General features: G+C 39.2%; 1 protein-coding gene across 1 annotated transcript in view; it reads right to left on the bottom strand.

Moving 5' to 3' along the window:
* OSBPL11 (oxysterol binding protein like 11) overlaps positions 1 to 18,538 on the bottom strand; it is a 75,198-nt gene that overhangs the window by 32,791 nt on the left and 23,869 nt on the right. The window contains exons 6-8 of the mRNA XM_033210948.1: positions 7,748 to 7,949; positions 3,875 to 4,020; positions 129 to 269 (exon numbers count right to left, since the gene is read on the bottom strand). Coding sequence (XP_033066839.1) covers positions 129 to 269; positions 3,875 to 4,020; positions 7,748 to 7,949 — 489 coding nt within the window. The remainder of the gene's footprint in view (positions 1 to 128; positions 270 to 3,874; positions 4,021 to 7,747; positions 7,950 to 18,538) is intronic.

The raw sequence follows: 18,538 nt of genomic DNA, 5'->3' as shown, positions 1-18,538 counted from the left end.
GTCTCGAAAAAAAAATTAAAATTAATATTAACAAAGTAAATAAATAAATAAAAAGTCCTGACATAAACATGAAGAATTACTGGTACAGCCCTTAACAATCTCCATAGCCAGCTTATGCCATTACTTACTCTCGTTAAATCCATGCCCAGCTTAAGCTGTGACAAGAGATGTAGGATGACACTACGTTGTTCTTCTACAGCTCCCAGGTCATCTTCTTTGTTGTCACATGTATCCTCTATCTCATCATCTGCATTTATTTCTTCAGGCTCCTTGATGCAAAACAAAGCAAAAGTCTAGTGTTTTAGCTACCTATTCATATCCATTGAGGACAAAAATATAAATATCAGATTTGAAGACATTTATATTTGACCTAAGTGAATCTGAGTATGGGTAAAAATCTTTCAGAACTGTTAACTATTTGGCCATGGAATAAATTTCCTTCAGAGAGCCCCATTGTTGTCGATATTGAACATATTGCAGTTTTGCCATATATATCACATATGAACTATTTTTCTTTTTTGGAGGGAAAATAGAATTTTTCAAAAAGAGTGAAGAATGTCTCCTCTAGCCTCCAGAGTTGCTGAGATTACTGGCGTGCACCACCACATCCAGCTCATTTCTGTATTTTTAGTAGAGATGGGGTTTCACCATGTTGGCCAGGTTGGTCTCAAGCTCCTGACCTCGAGTGATCCACCCACCTTGGCCTCTCAAAAGTGCTGGGATTACCGGTGCCCACTACCACGGCTGGTTCCTTAATTGCTTTCTTCTTTTTGAAACAGGGTCTTGCTCTGTTGCCCAGGCTGGAGTACAGTGGCATTAGCTCACTGCAACCTCCACCTCCTGGGTTCAAGCGAATCTACTGCCTCACCCTCCCAAGTAGCTGGGATTACAGGGACACGCCGCCACACCTGGCTAATTTTTGTATTTTTAGTAGAGATTAGGTTTCGCCATGTTGGCCAGGCTGGTCTCAAACTCCTGACCTCAAGTGATCCACCTGCCTTGGCTTCCCAAAGTGCTGGGATTACAGGCATGAGCCACCACACCCAGCCCCTTAATTGTTTTTTATATACATTTATAATCATATATCCTCCTCTCATGTAAATTTTACATGTTTATAATTATACTAAACCTTTTTTCTCAAAAGTCTCTTTCTTCCTAATTTTCCTTTGTGAATGACAATACAATTTTATCTAATCATTTACACTCAAAAACTTGGGACTTGCCTTGATCCAACCCTATATCCAGTCAGTCACAAATCCAATTGCTTTTTCATTTGAAAGGCATATAATCTATTCATTTGTCTTCATGTCTACTTCCATATCCTTCTATTCACATTTTATTCCAAGTCATATCATGTACCAATCTTCTTAAACATAGCACATTCTTCCCCATGATCATGACGCTATTGTCATTAAGACTAAACCCTTCTGCATTATTTTTACGTTATTTGGGGGCACAATTTACACTGCATTCTATGGAGCAGTGCTCCTGGAAGTTTCATTCCACAGAGAACATGAATAATGCCATTTAGAGTTGTAAAATCCAAAAATACTGTGATAATTTCCCATAAGCCAGGTGTTCTACTAAATTCAATTGATCCTCATAAGGATCTTAAAAGGTAGTATTATCCCTACCTTACCGATGAGGAAGTTGAAGCTAAGCGTGGTTAATCAATTGGTCCATATGTTACTGAATGGCATATCCTGGGTTTAAAACTACCAGGCAAGCTTTCTCCTCAATAAACACACAAGCCTTAGGATCCTTGCCAGTGTTAGTCCTTCATCTTGAGAGTCTCATTCTCTTCCTCCTCCCTTCAAATCCTGTCTCCTTTCAAAGCTCAATTCCAATCCCACTTTCTCTCCAAAGCATTTCTCATGTACCCAACTCAATATGTCTTCTTCCTTTCTCTGAATACCGCATCCCAATAGCCTACATGGTATCAATTAAGAAAAAAAGTATATTGCTTTATATTATCATCTCATTGTTTCAGTGTATATGTTGTGACTCCAAGCAGATTATAAGTCTCTTCAGTGAAAAACCTGTATCTTCCAATTTTTGCTTCTTCTCTAATTCTTAGCATTGGACTTGTCATATACTAAGCTTAATGAATACTTCTTAACTGCTGATTCTACAAATGAGCTAGTCAAACAGCTATAGAGAAAAAAAGCATTTTATATATTATTGTTTTTTCTTCTCCCCTGCCAACCCTTGCCTGCAATGTCTGCCTTATCAAGCCAACACTTTTGTCAACTTTGGAAGTCCCTGTGCAGTATATTTCTTCCAAGAAGTAATTTACGAACATATAAAGTACCATTAACTATGCATTACTCTTGACTCAGTAATGCTACTTGGTAATATAACTTTTTTTTTTTTTTTTTGAGACGGAGTCTTGCTCTGTCACTCAGGCTGGAGTGCAGTGGCGCAATCTCAGCTCACTGCAACCTCCACTTCCCGGGTTCACGCCATTCTCCTGCCCTCAGTCTCCCAAGTAGCTGGGACTACAGGTGCCCACCACCACGCCTGGCTGATTTTATATATATATATATAAAATTTTATATATATATATTTTTTATATTTATAATTTTATATATATATATATATTTTTTTTTTTTAGTAGAGACAGGGTTTCACCATGTTAGCCAGGATGGTCTCGATCTCCTGACCTCGTGATCTGCCCCCATCAGCCTCCCAAAGTGCTGAGATTACAGGCGTGAGCCACTGCGCCCGGCCGCTGCTTGGTAATATAACCTAAGTTATATTATTATTATAAGATAAGCTAAAAAAAAAAAAAAAACAATAGGAGAAGGCCGGGTGCACTGGCTCACGCCTGTAATCCCAGCACTTTGGGAGGCCGAGGCGGGTGGATCACCTGAGGTCCAGAGTTCGAGACCAGCCTGACCAACATGGAGAAACCCCATCTCTACTAAAAATACAAAATTAGCCGGGTGTGGTGGCGCATGCCTGTAATTCCAGCTACTAGGGAGGTTGAGGCAGGGGAATCACTTGAACCCCGGAGGTGGAGGCTGCGATGAGCTGAGATCGCGCCATTGCACTCCAGCCAGGCAACAAGAGCGAAACTCTGTCAAAAAAAAAAAAAAAAAAAAAAGAAAGAAAGAAAGAAAGAAAAGAAAGTTGGAAACAAGATAATAAAGTGTTATTTATAAATTAAAAAAAAAAACCCCAAACAATCTAGATATTCAACAATAGGGACATGAACTCAATAGACTATTTCAACTTTTAATTATACAGACTAATACGACATAGGAAAATACTTATCAAGTAAAAATAGCTTAAAATAACAGATGTGAACACAAAAGGCAAAAAAATCAATATGATTTGCTACAATGGTAGATTATGAATAGAATAAAACCCTCTTCAGCTTCTAAGAAATGTGAAATGAATAATAGTTTATAAAAATATAAACCCTAAGATTCTGTGCTATTTTAAGTAGGGTAATACTTGAAACAACTGGCTTGGTAAAGTGCTTATTATGAAAAAGACTTAAGTTTTAAGATTATAAACTTAATAAATAATGTTAAGATAACGGGTTAAGAAATGTAAGAGATAAACATTATGCAAATCTCATAAGTTGTTTTCTAGGAAAAGAAAAACATAAATTCCAATATTTTAAATGTATTTTTATCAAGCAAAAGTAAACTCAAAGTAAGAAGGGCATATAATTTAACCTGGAAAATTCAACAAGTTTAATATCAGAGACCTCTTCAAAAATAGTGCAGTTTAAAATGTTTTAGAATCTTCAAGAGTGTTGCTCAGGTGTTAAGTTGATGTGCATGCCCTGACAATGAAAAGAAAACTGACCCTTTTTCAGTGATACCTAATTTTTCACATCAACCATATTTTTATATTACCTTACCCTTGCTAATAGTCCAGATTCTGCAACAGGCCGCTCTTCTGGGACTGCCACCGGCTTACTCTGCTCAGTTGCAAAGGGCTGGTCAGCTCCATTTTTATAGTGGTTTGATAAAGATATCTTTGGTTCTAACCACTCGATTGTTGTTCCTGATGAAGTAAGAGAAACCTTTCGCTGAAACTTGCTCATAATCTAGAAAGTTCGGCAGATGTGGATTTTATTTAACAATTTTGTTTCGAGCCTACAAGACTAAAAGCAATTAAACCTGTTAAGAGACCCTGCAAGACAGCCACTTATATCTCATTAGCATGAGCCCGATGATTGGGTATTTTACAACAGAGCAGCTTGCAACTTGATATCAGATACTATTTAAAAGAAATCAACCCTGAATAGGACTGAATTCATTCTTGGACAAATCTGCGAATCACGAAGTATATTTACAACCTAACAGCTGATTTGCTGTCTTTGTCCCTCTACTGCTTAAAAAGTATGCCATTGGCCTTTAGAGATTCACAGCAACAGGAGGAGTCTGGGACTGTGAAACAGTAAAATTTGTTTCAATTTGGGATTGAGCCTTATTCTCAGCAAAATTGTCTAACCAATCAAAATAATCCCCTGGATCTAATTTAAGAATTGCAAATACACGTTGTTTTTTGAAATCATTTTTAAAAAGCCCCATACAACTTAAACTGAAAGACTCTTCTACTGAATAAATAATAACTGACCTAGTGAAGACAGTGGTCACATTTGGAGACCTGTCATCTTCTCGGTTAATGATTCAAATGTCTCTTGTTACCCTCAACTAGTTAAACAAAGTGGATTCTATGCCTAATCAATAATGGAAAATGTTCCACTTGATTTCAGAGGCTGATCTAGGTTTCACAGAAACTTGGTTATAGAGTGCTATAATAAGGGATGCTCAGACTACTGCAGCAGAAATGTAGGAGTAGGAAATGTACTGTCTTTTTTTTTTTTTTTTTTTTTTTGAGACGCAGTCTTGCTCTATTGACCAGACTGGAGTGCAGTGGTACGATCTCAGCTCACTGCAACCTCCATCTCCCGGGTTCAAATGATTCTCCTGCCTCAGCCTCCCGGGTAGCTGGGACTATAGGTGCTCGCCACCACGTCTGGCTAATTGTTGTATTTTTAGTAGAGATGGAGTTTTACCATGTTGGCAAGGCTGGTCTTGAACTCCTGACCTCAGGTGATCTGCCTGCCTTGGCCTCCCAAAGTGCTGGGATTACAGGCGTGAGGCACCACGCCCGGCCACAAAAGAAGTATTTAATTATTTATTGAGCATCTAATATCTAGCACTGTGTTACTTGACATACTTTAAAAAAATTAAGCAAGTCTGGGCAACACAGAGAGACTCCATCTCTATAAAAACTAAAAGGAATTAGCCAGCCATGGTGGCATGTACCTATAGTCCTAGTTACTCATGGGGCTAAAGCAAGAGAATAGCATGAGCCTGGGAAGTTGAGCTGCAGTGAGCCATGATGGCGCCACTGCACTCCGGCATGGACAACAGAGTGAGAAAAAATAAAATAAAATAAAAATATTGTCTTAAAAATAAGCAATAATTAAGTAGTATAAACTGGAAATAAACTGTTTCATTTGACTGAGAATTATGATTACCAACACTAGAATTAACCCAAATTTCATAGCTAAGCCTAACTCATCCAATGTTCAACACAGGGATATAGTTAAGTCAATCAAAGTACATTTGTCTCCTCAAAGGAATATAAATACTAAGCAAATTTATCAATAGCATATGATTGGAAAACATTTTTGATATAAAGTGAAAAAAGATACAAACATATATTTTCCAATAACAACAGGGCAAAAGAAACAAAAACTAAAAAGAAAAAAGAGAAAATCTGGGAGGGGGAGCATACTAATATATCAACAGTGGTGGTTTTTGGTTGGTAGGACAATGCATATATTTTGTTTCTTCTTTCGACTCTACAGTATTTTCTATAATGAGTATGTTGCTTTATAAGAAGAGAAAATTTATATTGAACTACTTACAATTCCTACAAGCCACGAATCCACGCTCACAACTCACAATTTAGACTCCTCTATCTCTTTGGAATGCCCTTTCCTCTACCTCTCACTCCCAAACTATGGAATGCCCTTTCCTCTACCTCTCACTCGTAAACTATGGAATGCCCTTTCCTCTACCTCTCACTCGTAAACTATGGAATGCCCTTTCCTCTACCTCTCACTCCCAAACTATGGAATGCCCTTTCCTCTACCTCTCACTCGTAAACTATGGAATGCCCTTTCCTTTACCTCTCACTCCCAAACTATGGAATGCCCTTTCCTCTACCTCTCACTCCTAAACTAATCGGTCTTTGTAGCTTCTCTGTGCCTTTCTCAGAACTTTTTCTACCAGCCATTCAGCTATTCTCCCACAGTTTGTTCCTTTGGTAGTAGCACCGTATGCATTATCTTTTTTTTCCTTCAGCCAGTCAGCTATTCTCCCACAGTTTATTCCTTTTAGTAGAAGCACCCTACACATTATTATTATCATTTTTAAGATGGATTATCACTCTTGTCACCCAGGCTGGAGTGCAGTGGCGTGATCTTGGCTCACTGCAACCTCCGCCTCCTGGGTTCAAGCGATTCTTCTGCCTCAGCCTCCTGAGTAGCTGGGATTACAGGTGCCCGCCACCACGCTCAGCTAATTTTTGTACTTTTAGTAGAGACGGGGTTTCACCAAATTGGCCAGGCTGGTCTCAAACTCCTGACCTTAGGTGATCCGCCCGCCTCAGCTGCCCAAAGTGCTGAGATTACAGGCATGAGCCACCGCGCCTGGCCCCTACACATTATTTTATACTTACCATTTACATGTTTCTTCCCTAAGTGGACTATGAATTTTTTAAGAGGAACATACATAACTGGCCTCTCTCAATAGTGCCCTGACCTACATCTACAATTGCCATTAGAAACAGTTTGTTGGCTGGAATTGTTGAATTTAGGCACACATGAGGATGAGGTCCATCCTATATCCATCTGACTAAGGGAAACTGTCTCCTGAGCAGAGACTCTACCTTTCTAAAATATCTTTCTTTTATGGGTAAGGTGAATTAGTTAAATAAGAGAACAATGAGATGTAAGGTATTAAGTCACAGCCATCACTAGCATTATTAAGTTACTGCTCACACAATGTGATGAGCATCTTATTTACAGAAAGACTCATTTTTATAGTACCATGCAATAACATTTCCCTAGCACAATTAATTTCAACAAATAGGTGTTCTCAAATAGTGAACATATATATACTTTTTTTTTTTTTTTAATGGGGTCTCATTCTGTCACCCAGGCTGGAGTACAGCTGTGGGATCAAAGCTTACTGCAGCCTTGGACTCCTGGGCTCCAGGGATCCTCCTGCCTCAGCCTCCCAAGTAGCTGAGATTACAGGCATGAGCCACCTTGCCGAGCTACACATTATTTTTCAAACTGAAAAGTGACTGATAGACTTTTATATACATGAAAATAATGATAGTGGACTAAGCCAAAACTCAAAAAATAATGCCAAGGTTTCTACTTTGGTCAACTGGATGGACAGATAGATAGTGATTTTAATGGAAATATAGGAGATACACATTTTGAGTTCAGTTTTTGACATGTTGAGCTTGAGGTCTCTTCAGGAATGTTCAGTGATATTAGACATTAGTCCTAAAATCATTTTAGATTCTGAAAAGGACACAGTCATTAAGAATTTATATAACATCAGCATGATAATTAAAAACCAACAGGCTCTGGTTTTCTTTTCCTTTTTTTAAGATTTTCTGAAATTAGAATTACAACAAATGCAGTCCTTTCCGTGTGTTGGCCTTCATTGTGAAGCCCTACCTTTAATCGACAACTTACCTGAAGGCAATGAGCCCTTCTGATGTGATGCGTGCTGTAACTGCAGAATATGAAAGCAGTCATTTAAGCAGTTCATAGTTGCCATGGAAGTAGCTTTGAGCATTAAGAGATCCTGGTCCAAGGAACTAAGATGGCCAGAAGTAGGAAGGCATTCAATTCGTCTAATTAAATCTCTTTGTTGTCCTTCAGCATGAGACATCATCTAAGGAAAAAACAGTTCTGTGGGTCCTACTCATGATTTCTGTAAAACATGTATACATACAGTTGCCATTTTAATTACCAGATTCAGCTTCTGAGCCATTTTTAAAGACCCACTAGGCCAGGCATGGTGGCTCACACCTGTAATTCCAGCATTTTGGGAGGCTGAGGTGGGAAGATAACTTGAGCCCAGGAGTTCAAGACCAGCCTAGGCTACATAGCAAGACCCCATCTCTACACAACATTTTAAAAATTAGTCAGGCATGGTGGCACATGCTGTAGTCCCATCTACTTGGGAGGCTCAAGTGGGAGGATCACCTAAGCCCAGGAGGTTGAGGCTGCAGTGAGCCATGATCACGCCACTGAACTGTAGCCTGGGCGAAAGAGCAAAACCCTGTTTCAAAATTTAAAATAAATAAAAAATAAAAGACATAATGGGCCATATTAGGTTCTTTAAAAGTTTGTTTGGCTATTTTCATTTAATGAACATTTAATGGTGCTTATCAATTGGGCAAAAGATTGTTACCTAAGGCAGCTGTAATTTTTCTTTGGAAGCAACAAAACGTAAAAGTATTAAGAGTATTAAGCGCATTCCAGCATTTTGGGAGGCCAAGGTGGGCAGATCACAAGGTCAGGAGATCGAGACCATCCTGGCTAACACGGTGAAACCCTGTCTCTACTAAAAATACAAAAAATTAGCCAAGCGTACTAGCAGGCGCTTGTAGTCTCAGCTACTCGGAGGCTGAGGCAGGAGAATGGTGTGAACTCGGGAGGCGGAGCTTGTAGTGAGCCGAGATTGAGCCACTGCATTCCAGTGTGGGTGATAGAGTGAGACTCTGTCTCAAAAAAAAAAAAAAAAAAGAGTATTAAGCCATCAAGTTATCAGAAAGATTCTAGAAGATCCTTAACAGGAAAATCAAATACTTCCTTCCAAAGTTAACTAAGTTCCAGTCTGGGCTCTCAACCACTTACTTTTTATACCTTTGGTCAGACTCAATTTGAATCTACTATGAGTGCATAATGGCTTTCCTCCTTCCTCTTTCCTAACCAAACTTTCTGGTCCTGTTATGCTGATTTTGGACCAAGTACTGGATGCAAGCTTTTCAGTTTAAAAGATTTTAATACACTCTGTTCTTATTAGGAGCATTGTACAGCTTTCCTAACAGAACCAATGGAGTAACAATGATGAGCAAGCCGATTTTTTAGAGGAAAATTGAATTTATGATACTTAATGACTTTCAGTTGTGAGCAGAAGGTTCTCTAATGGACCATCCTTTGGACACTAGCTTAATTCACATAGAAACTCTATATAGTGGACAGACTCTTTTAGCTTTCAGAGGCTCTGTTCCAGGTGATATTTTTTTCCTTTTTTTGAGATAGGGTCTCATTCTGTCGCCTAGGCTGGAATGCAGTGGTGCAATCATGGCTCACTGCAGCCTTGACCTCCTGACCTCTGAGGCTCTCACCTCAGCCTCCCAGATAGCTGGAACTACAGGTGTGTGCCACCATGCCTGGCTAATTTTTTGTATTATTTTTTAGTAGAGACAGGGTTTTGCCATGATGCCCACTGGTCTCAAACTCCTGGGCTCAAGCAATCCACCCACTGTGGCCTCCCAAAGTGCTAGGATTACAGGCGTGAGCCACTGTGCCCAGCCCAGGTGATTTTTGATATGGCTCATCGGGGGCAAGTGAAAGAGGTGTGCAAAATGATCCTACTAAGCAAATCACTGTGTCATATATGGAACAGTTCCTGAAAACATGTACCATAGTTAAGGATCAAACATTCACCCATCCCAGAAAAAAAGGTTTCATAAGAGGACAAACTGTATGTAGGTATGATGCTATCTATTAACATATACACATCTATACATGCATATATAGTGTGCTTTGTGTGTGTATAAATGTTTTTGTATACAAATTTAGGAACCAAATCCCACTAATCCAAACTTATGAACAGGTAAAACCACTCTGAAATACAGTGTGGCAATATCTGCTAGACATAAGTAAATATAATTTATGATCCAACAATTACACTCTTAGCTACCTAATCAAGAGATATATACACGCATATGTTCAGCAACTCAGGTCCATCAACACCAGAATGGATAAAAAATATTATAGCATAAGCATACAGTGAATATTATATACCAATGAAAAGGAACATTTACACTCAACATCCTAAATAAATCTCAAACACATACTGTGAAATGAAAAGCAGCCATACCTGAAGAAGTACATACTATATGACTCCAGTTTTAGGAGTATTAAAATTAGGCAAAATAAATTTATGGTGTTAAAAGTCAGGATAGTGAGGAAGGGTGTTGTGATGAGGGACATAGAAGTGGCCCTAGGGTGCTCATAACATTTAACTTCTTGATCCAGGAAGTGATTATGCAGAAATTACAAGAGGCACACTTGTAATTTGTGTACTTTTCTATAGTATGTTATAAGCCAATAAAAGTTTAACAAAGGAAAAAAAAATCTCAAGACATTCACAGCATAATCAGAAGTCACAATATAAAAACACTTGAAAGAGAAAATAGTATGCTTCTTTGTGTAGAAGGACCAAAAGAGCCACCTGCTAGTATTGGTGGTAGAAGTGGTCTAAGAAAGTAATGTTCTTGGCTAGAAAAAATAAAATTTAAAATATAATTGTATCTTTGGGAGGCCAGGATTTCAAGCCCATCCTGGGGAACACAGCAAGACGCCACCTCTAGGAAAAAAAAAAGGTAAAAATAAGCTGTGTGTGGTGGTGTGTGCCTGTAATCCCAGCTACTTGGGAGGCTGAGGTGGGAGGGCTGCTTGAGCTCAAAAGTTGGAGGCTGCAGTGAGCTATGCACTCCAGCCTGGCAACAATGAGACGCTATCTCTCAAAAAAAAAACATATATGATACGGTTTGGCTGCAACCCCACCCAAATCTCATCTTGAATTTCCGTGTGTTGTGGAAGAGACCCAGTGGGAGGTAAATGAATCATGGGGTCAGGTCTTTCCCATGCTGTTCTCATGACAGTGAGTAAGTCTCACGAGATCTGATGGTTGTATAAAGAAGAGTTCCCCTACACAAGTTCTCTCTTTGCCTGCTGCCATCCATGTAAGACGTGACTTGCTCTTCCTTGACTTCCGCCATGACTGTGAGGCCTCCCCAGCCATGTGGAACTGTAAGTCCATCCAACCTCCTTTTCTGTATAAATTACCCAGTCTTGGGTATGCCTTTATCAGGAGCATGAATATGGACTAATACAGTAAATTGGTACCAGAAGTGGCGAGCTGTTGAAAAGGTACCTGAAAATGTGGAAGCGACTTTGGAACTGGGTAACAGGCAGAGGTTGGAACAGTTTGGAGGGCTCAGAAGAAGACAGGAAAATGTGGGAAAGTTTGAAACTCCCTAGAGACTTGTTGAATGGCTTTGCCCAAAATGCTGATAGCAATATGGACAATAATGTCCAGGCTGAGGTGATCTCAGATGGAATTGAGGAATCTGTTGAAACTGGAGCAAAGGTGACTTGTTAGGTTTTAGCAAAAAGACTGGTGGCATTTTGCCCCTACCCTAGAGATCTGTGAAACTTTGAACTTAACAGAGATGATTTAGTTATCTGGTGGAAGAAATTTCTAAGCACGAAAGCATTCAAGAGGTATCTTGGGTGTTGTTAAAGGCACTCATTTTTATAAGGGAAGCAGAGCATAAAAGTTCAGAAAATTTGCAGCCTCATGACACAATAGAAAAGAAAATCCCATTTTCTGAGGAGAAATTCAAGCTGGCTGCAGAAATTTGCATAAGCAACTAGGAGCCAAATGTTAACCCCCAAGACAACGGGGAAATGTCTCCAGGGCATGTCAGAAGTCTTCATGGCAACCCCTCTCATCACAGGCCTAGAGGCCTAGGAGGAAAAAGTGGTTTCATGGGCCAGGCCCAGGGTCCCCATGCTGTGTGCAGCTTAGATGTTTGGTGCCCTGTGTCCCAGGTCCTCCAGCCATGGCTGAAGGAGGTCAACGTAGAGCTCATCTGTGGTCTCAGAGGCTTCAGGTGTCTCAGGCCTTGGCAGCTTCCATGTGGTGTTGAGCCTGCTAGTGCACAGAAGTCAAAAATTGGGGTTTGGGAACCTCTGCCTAGATTTCAGAGGATGTATGGAAACAGATGGATGCCCAGGCAGAGGCCTGCTGCAGGAGCGGGGCTGTCATGGAGAAACTCTGCTAGGGCAGTGCGGAAGGGAAATGTGGGGTCAGAGCCCCCACACCGAGTCCCTACTGGGGCACCCGAGTGGAGCTGTGAGAAGAGTGCCGCTGTCCTCCAAAACTGAGAATGGTAGATCCACTGACAGCCTGTACCATGTGCCTGGAAAAGCCGCAGACACTCAATGCCAGCCCATGAAAGCAGCCGGGAGGGAGGCTATGCTCTGCAAAGCCACAGCGGCAGAGCTGCCCAAGACCGAACCCACCTCTTGTATCAGCGTGACCTGGATGTGAGACATGGAGTCAAAGGGGATCATTTTGGAGCTTTAAGATTTGATTGCCCTATTGGATTTTGGACTTGCATGGGGCCTGTAGCCCCTTTGTTTTGGCCTTTTTATCCCATTTGGAATGGCTGTATTTATCCAAGGGGTGTACTCCCATTATATCTAGGAAGTAGCTAACTTGCTTTCGATTTTACAGGCTCATAGGCAGAAGGGACTTGCCTTGTCTCAGATGAGACTTTGGACTGTGGACTTCTGAGTTAATGCTAAAATGAGTTAAGTCTTTGGGGGACTGTTGGGAAGGCATGATTGGTTTTGAAATGTGAGATGAGATTTGGGAGGGGCCAGGGCAGAATGATATGGTTTGGCTGTGTCACCACCCAAATCTCATCTTGAATTCCCACATGTTGTAGGAAGGACCCAGTGGGAGGTAACTGAATCATCAGGGTAGGTCTTTCCCATGCTGTTCTTGTGCTAGTGAATAAGTCTCAGGAGATCTGATGGTTTTATAAAGAGGAGTTCCCCTACACAAGTTCTCTCTCTCTGCCTGCTGTGATCCATGTAAGACGTAATTTGCTCCTCCTTGCCTTCTACCATGATTGTGAGGCCTCTCCAGCCATTTGGAACTGTATGTCCATTAAACCTCTTTTTCTGTATAAATTACCCAGTCTCAGGTATGTCTTTATCAGCAGCGTGAATATGGACTAATACTATATATATATAATATGTACATATTACATATACAAAGTGTGTGTGTATATATATACACACATACACACACATACTTTAAAGCAGACTACAAGATATATAGTAAGATATATATCGATAGTAAGATATATATAGTGTGTGTGTATATATATGTGTGTGCATATATATGTGTGTGTGTGTGTGTATATATATATATAACTTGCCGACTCTGCTTTAAAACAAAGTATATAATTATAGCATAAATGTTAAAAGTTGGTAATGGCTCTCTCCAAAACAAATTAGCTAATCAAATCTATTCAAAGAAATGGAAAAGTGATCTGTGAAACTGTTTTAGTGATTGTTCCTTGACACTATAAAGCCAGGTCCTTAAAAAAAAAAAAAGAAAGCTGAAACCTCGGTGAACCTGTGTTTTGTAGCTAGAAATGGCAATTGTAGTGATAGGAGTATATCATTCAGGTGGCATATAATTTGTCTGTAAACCAAATTAGAATCGTGATTTTAATCACTTGTGTTTTAAGTTTCTGTCTCACTTACTAGACTGGTCATTTGAGTTACTCTCAGGGCATAGCATAGTACTGGCATGAAGCATGAACTGAAAAAGAAGGGAACTGATAAGTAGTACTAATAAGAAGCAGTAAATAAGAAACAGATGATTTTAATAAAGTAAAGCTTTTGTAATAAATTCATTTTCAAGGACAATATGATACTATTCACAAGAGTTAACTGCTTTTAGGCTGGGTGTGGTGGCTCACGCCTGTAATTCCAGCACTTTGGGAGGCCGAGGCGGGTGGATCACCTTAGGTCAGGGGTTTGAAACCATCCTGGCCAACATCGAGAAACCCCGTCTCTACTAAAAAAATACAAAATTAGAAGGGCATGGTGGATGCCTGTAGTATGCCTGTAATTCCAGCCATTTGGGAGGGTGAGGCAGGAGAATCACTTGAACCTGCGAGGCGGAGGTTGCAGTGAGCCAAAATCGTGCCATTGTACTCCAGCCTGGGCAACAAGAGCAAAACTCCGTATCAAAAAAAAAAAGGAGTTAACTGCTTTTACAAACTGCTGCCTAATCTAACACTAAACTTACCCATAGATTTGATTAAAATGTTCCTTTCAAACTCACATCAATTTATATCTTTGCATCACAACCTCCTGGAATTGGATAATTCTAGAACAGTAATTCTCAAAGTGTGTTCTGCAGAGACCCCTGTGAGACTCCTTTCAGAGAGTCTGTGAAGTCAAACTATTTTTTATAGTAATTCAAAGAAGTTATTTGCTTTTTTTCACTGTGGTGACATCTGCATTAATGACGTGAAAGCAATGGTGGGTAAAACTTCTGGAACGATAGTGAAAAGGCAGTGACACCAAACCCACTAGTGGTCACTGTATTCTTTACCTGCCATGTACTCACAAAAAAAAAAAAAGCCAATTTACTTAAGAATGTCTTTGTAAAGCAGTAAAAATCATTAAATTTACTACATCAAGATGTAGTAATTTAAAAAATTCTCTATGTAAAAGGTGGGAAGTACATATAAAGCACTTCTGTTGCATACCAAAATATAGAGGCTGCCTAGAGAAAAAGCACTTGTGTGACTGACTTGTAAGCTGAATTAGCTGTTTTTTGTTTGTTTGTTTGTTTCCATGGACTACTATTCTGATGTGAAAGAAAGAAAGAAACTATGGAGATTTAGGTTTGGGGAATGAGTTACACATTTTCTCAAGATTGAATAAAATGAGGCTATCGAAAAAACAACAGTATTTGTTATCAATTACAAAATTTGAGCTGTAAAATGAAAATCAGAATTTCAGACAACCTTATCTGGTATATCTGACAGCTTCCCAATACTTTTCTGATGACACTGGGGATGTTAATAAATATGAATTTTACTCACTGTATAATAATAAAATGGATCAATATTTGCAAGATCTGCATAACTCTGTAAACTAACATCTCCAAAATGACTAATGAATGCACAGTGTTACAAAATCATGGCTAGGTTAAAGATCCATTCAAAGTGCAGGACAGACCAATAGATTTTCACGTAACAAAACACAAAAAGTTCACTGATATGTATTAGATTCCATACTGCATCTAACATTTAAGAAACTATCAGTTGTCAAGTTTTGGTATAGTATCAAAGAATAGCCACAATTATCTAAAAAGGCTACTACAATGTTTCTCTTTTTTCCAAACACATTATCTGTGAATGGCCAAATTTTCATCCTGTAGTTCAACTAAAACAATATACTATAGTAGACTGAATATAGCAACAGATATGAGAATTCGGTTGTGTTCTATAAGGCCAGACATTGAAGTGACTGCAAAAATGTAAAACAATCCACTCTTTTCAATAATGATTTTGTTTTGGTAAAGATAACTTTGACATAAAAATGTTATTTATGCTAACATGTGGTAGGTTTATTAATTTTTATTATTTTCTTAATTAACAAGTTACTTTAACTCCTGTTTTAATTTCTAATAAGGTAAATATTAATAAATTTAACCCATTTAAAATAAAAGCTGGCCAGGTGCAGTGGTTCATGTCTGTAATCCCAGCACTTTGGGAGGCCAAGGCAGGCAAATCACTTGAGGTCAGGAGTTCAAGACCAGTCTGGCCAACGTGGTGAAACCCCGTCTCTACTAAAAATGCAAAAATTATCCAGGCGTGGTGGTGGGCACCTGTAATCCCACCTACTTGGGAGGCTGAGGCAGGAGAATTGCTTGAACCTGGGAGGCAGAGGTTATAGTGAGCCAAGATCATGCTACTGCATTCCAGCCTGAGCAACAAGAGCAAAACTCCACTCAAAAAAATAAATAAATAAATAAAAAGACTAGGAAACAATATGCCTCCAGAGACTAGATTATAATGACTTTATATTAGCAATAAACCAAATTTTAAAGGAAAAATTGGTTCTGGAGGTATTTAATATTTGTCTGGAGGACAAAAAATGATATAAACATTCCAAAAGGACTGTTTTCTCAGAAACAGAATTATTCCATTGGAATATAGAAACATTCCTAACGTAGTTATAATCTTATAGTTTGACTTAATCTTACAGTTTGTTGGGTTGTTAAATGCAAAAATACCAACCTAGTGAAGACACAGATGCTCAGCTAATACTTTTTTTTTTTGGCATGTGTGGGGGTGAGGGAGTGGCAGTGACACAGGGAGTGCCAAACTGTGGTTACCACCCAAACCCTAGAATAATTTCTAGAGCCATAATTCAAGGAGAGATTGTCATTAAATTATGTCAATTCTGTAAGTTAATGCTGGACCTTCCCAAAGAGGTAATTGTGAAACTTTAGGGACTCATTCTTTCTACACTCAAGTGCCAGAGTTACATGTTAAATATTAACATGCTATTATAATGATATGAAATGTATATTTAAAGACACATAACATTGGAGTGTGGCAGTATTACCATTGAGCCAGTGAGAACAACAAAACAATCATTAGAGTTGAAAAGAGAAGGGCAGGTTGATTAAAGTCTTCACAACTGAAGAAAAGCTAACAGAGATATGACAATGGTCTCGGGACATCAGGTCACAAAGACCCAAGTACAGTCAAGCAGAAGGCCTCTATAGAGACAAAATCTTAAATACAAAACCATCCCTTTTCCTTGAAAATGTGCTATAATACATGAGAATTTCAATTATATGCTCTTTGCTTGTTTCTAACTTTTTACTGAAGTATACTGACAGTCTATAAACAGATACATATCACAAGTATATGGGTTTAATGAATTTTGATGAACTAAACATACAAGGTAACCAACACCCAGACCAAGAAACGGAACATTACCAGCATCCCAGAAGCCCACCTCAAACTCCCATCGCTAGCCATGATTGAAAAGCTCCAAGAATTTCATGGCTGCCTAGTTTTTAAGGGTTAAGGAATACATTACGACATAAGACTGCCCCTGAATGCTTTTCTTTATTCTGTATCTTGAATCTTAACCATGTTTAATGTTTCCTTCTCCTCCACTCTAAATAAAGGGAGAAGTATCTGGTTTCCTTAAAAGACAAACACCAGCTGGGTATGGTGGTTCACGCCTGTAATTCCAGCACTCTGGGAGGCTGAGGTGGGCGGATCACCCAAGGTCAGGTGAGACCAGCCCGGCCAACATGGCAAAACCCCGTTTCTACTAAAAACACAAAAATTAGCTGGGTGTGGTGGCAGGAGCCTGTGGTCCTAGCTGCTTGGGAGGCTGAGGTGGGAGGATCACTTGAACCCGGGAGGTGGACGTTGCAATGAGCCAAGATCGCGCCACTGCACTCCAGTCTGGGTGACAGAGCGAGACTGTCTCAAAAAAAAAAAAAGACAAGAAAAAAAAAAAAAAAGACAAACACTGACATTTATCTACAAATGGAATACCATTGTTATGAATACTAAAATTACAGAGTTTTATGAAAAAGAGTCTTTTGTAACTGTTTGTTTATATAACAGAATTAGAAAGCGAATCAAAAGCTACTGTCTGTGTATCTCAAGCATGTTACTTCATCTCTCTACATCAATTTCTTCACCTATAAATACAACCCTAAATACGTTGACAGAGTTCATTCTCCTAGCCTCCTATCTTGAATCATTTGGGTGTGATTTATGATACTGTTTTCACCAACTCACTACATAGATTATCTATAAGCTCTACCAAATTTAATTCAGCAAGTAATGTCTGGAATATTTAGAACTTAACAAACTATGCTTTACTAACTACAATTATTTGGTACACAGTTTAAAAGAAAGAGAAATGGTGATATAAGGCAACATCAAGGATTTAATGATTCTATATGTTTGAAGTGTTCTATGTATATATTTAGAACTTAATATTTAGAACTTAACATACTGCATGTTTTATTAACTAGAATTATTTGGTACACAGTTTAAAAGAAAGAAATGGTGATATACGGCAACATCAAGGATTTAATGATTGTATATGTTTGAAATGTTCTATAAATATATATCAGTTTCTATATATATATGTTACATATATGTAAGTTTTTTGTTTGTTTTGTTTCAGAGACAGGTCTCACTATGTTGCCCAGGCCGATCTTGAACTCCTGGGCTCAGGCGATCCTCCTGTTTCAGCCTCCCCAAGTGCTGGAATTACAGGGATAAGACACCGTGCCCCGCCACTGTTTGTTTTTTTATTTTTTGAGACAGGGTTTCACTCTGCTACCCAGGTTGGAGTGCTGTGGCACAATTATAGCTCACCGCAACCTCAAACTGCCAGGCTTAAGGAGTTCTCCCATCTCAGCCACTAGAGTAGCTGGTACTATAGGTGCACACCACTACCACCACCAGCTAAAATTTTTTTAAAAAGTTTTTTTTTTAAGAGACAGGGTCTGGCTTTGTTGCCCAGGCTGGTCTCAAACTCCTGGGTTCCAGCAATCCTCCCACCTTGGCTTCCCAAAGTGCTGAGATTACAGGCTTGAGC

The sequence above is a fragment of the Trachypithecus francoisi genome, unplaced genomic scaffold, assembly GCF_009764315.1.
Source record: "Trachypithecus francoisi isolate TF-2019V2 unplaced genomic scaffold, Tfra_2.0 Lachesis_group0, whole genome shotgun sequence".
NCBI classification, from domain to species: Eukaryota; Metazoa; Chordata; class Mammalia; order Primates; family Cercopithecidae; genus Trachypithecus; species Trachypithecus francoisi.
The sequence above is the reverse complement of the archived record's forward strand: the minus strand, read 5'-3'. Positions and strand labels throughout refer to the sequence as shown.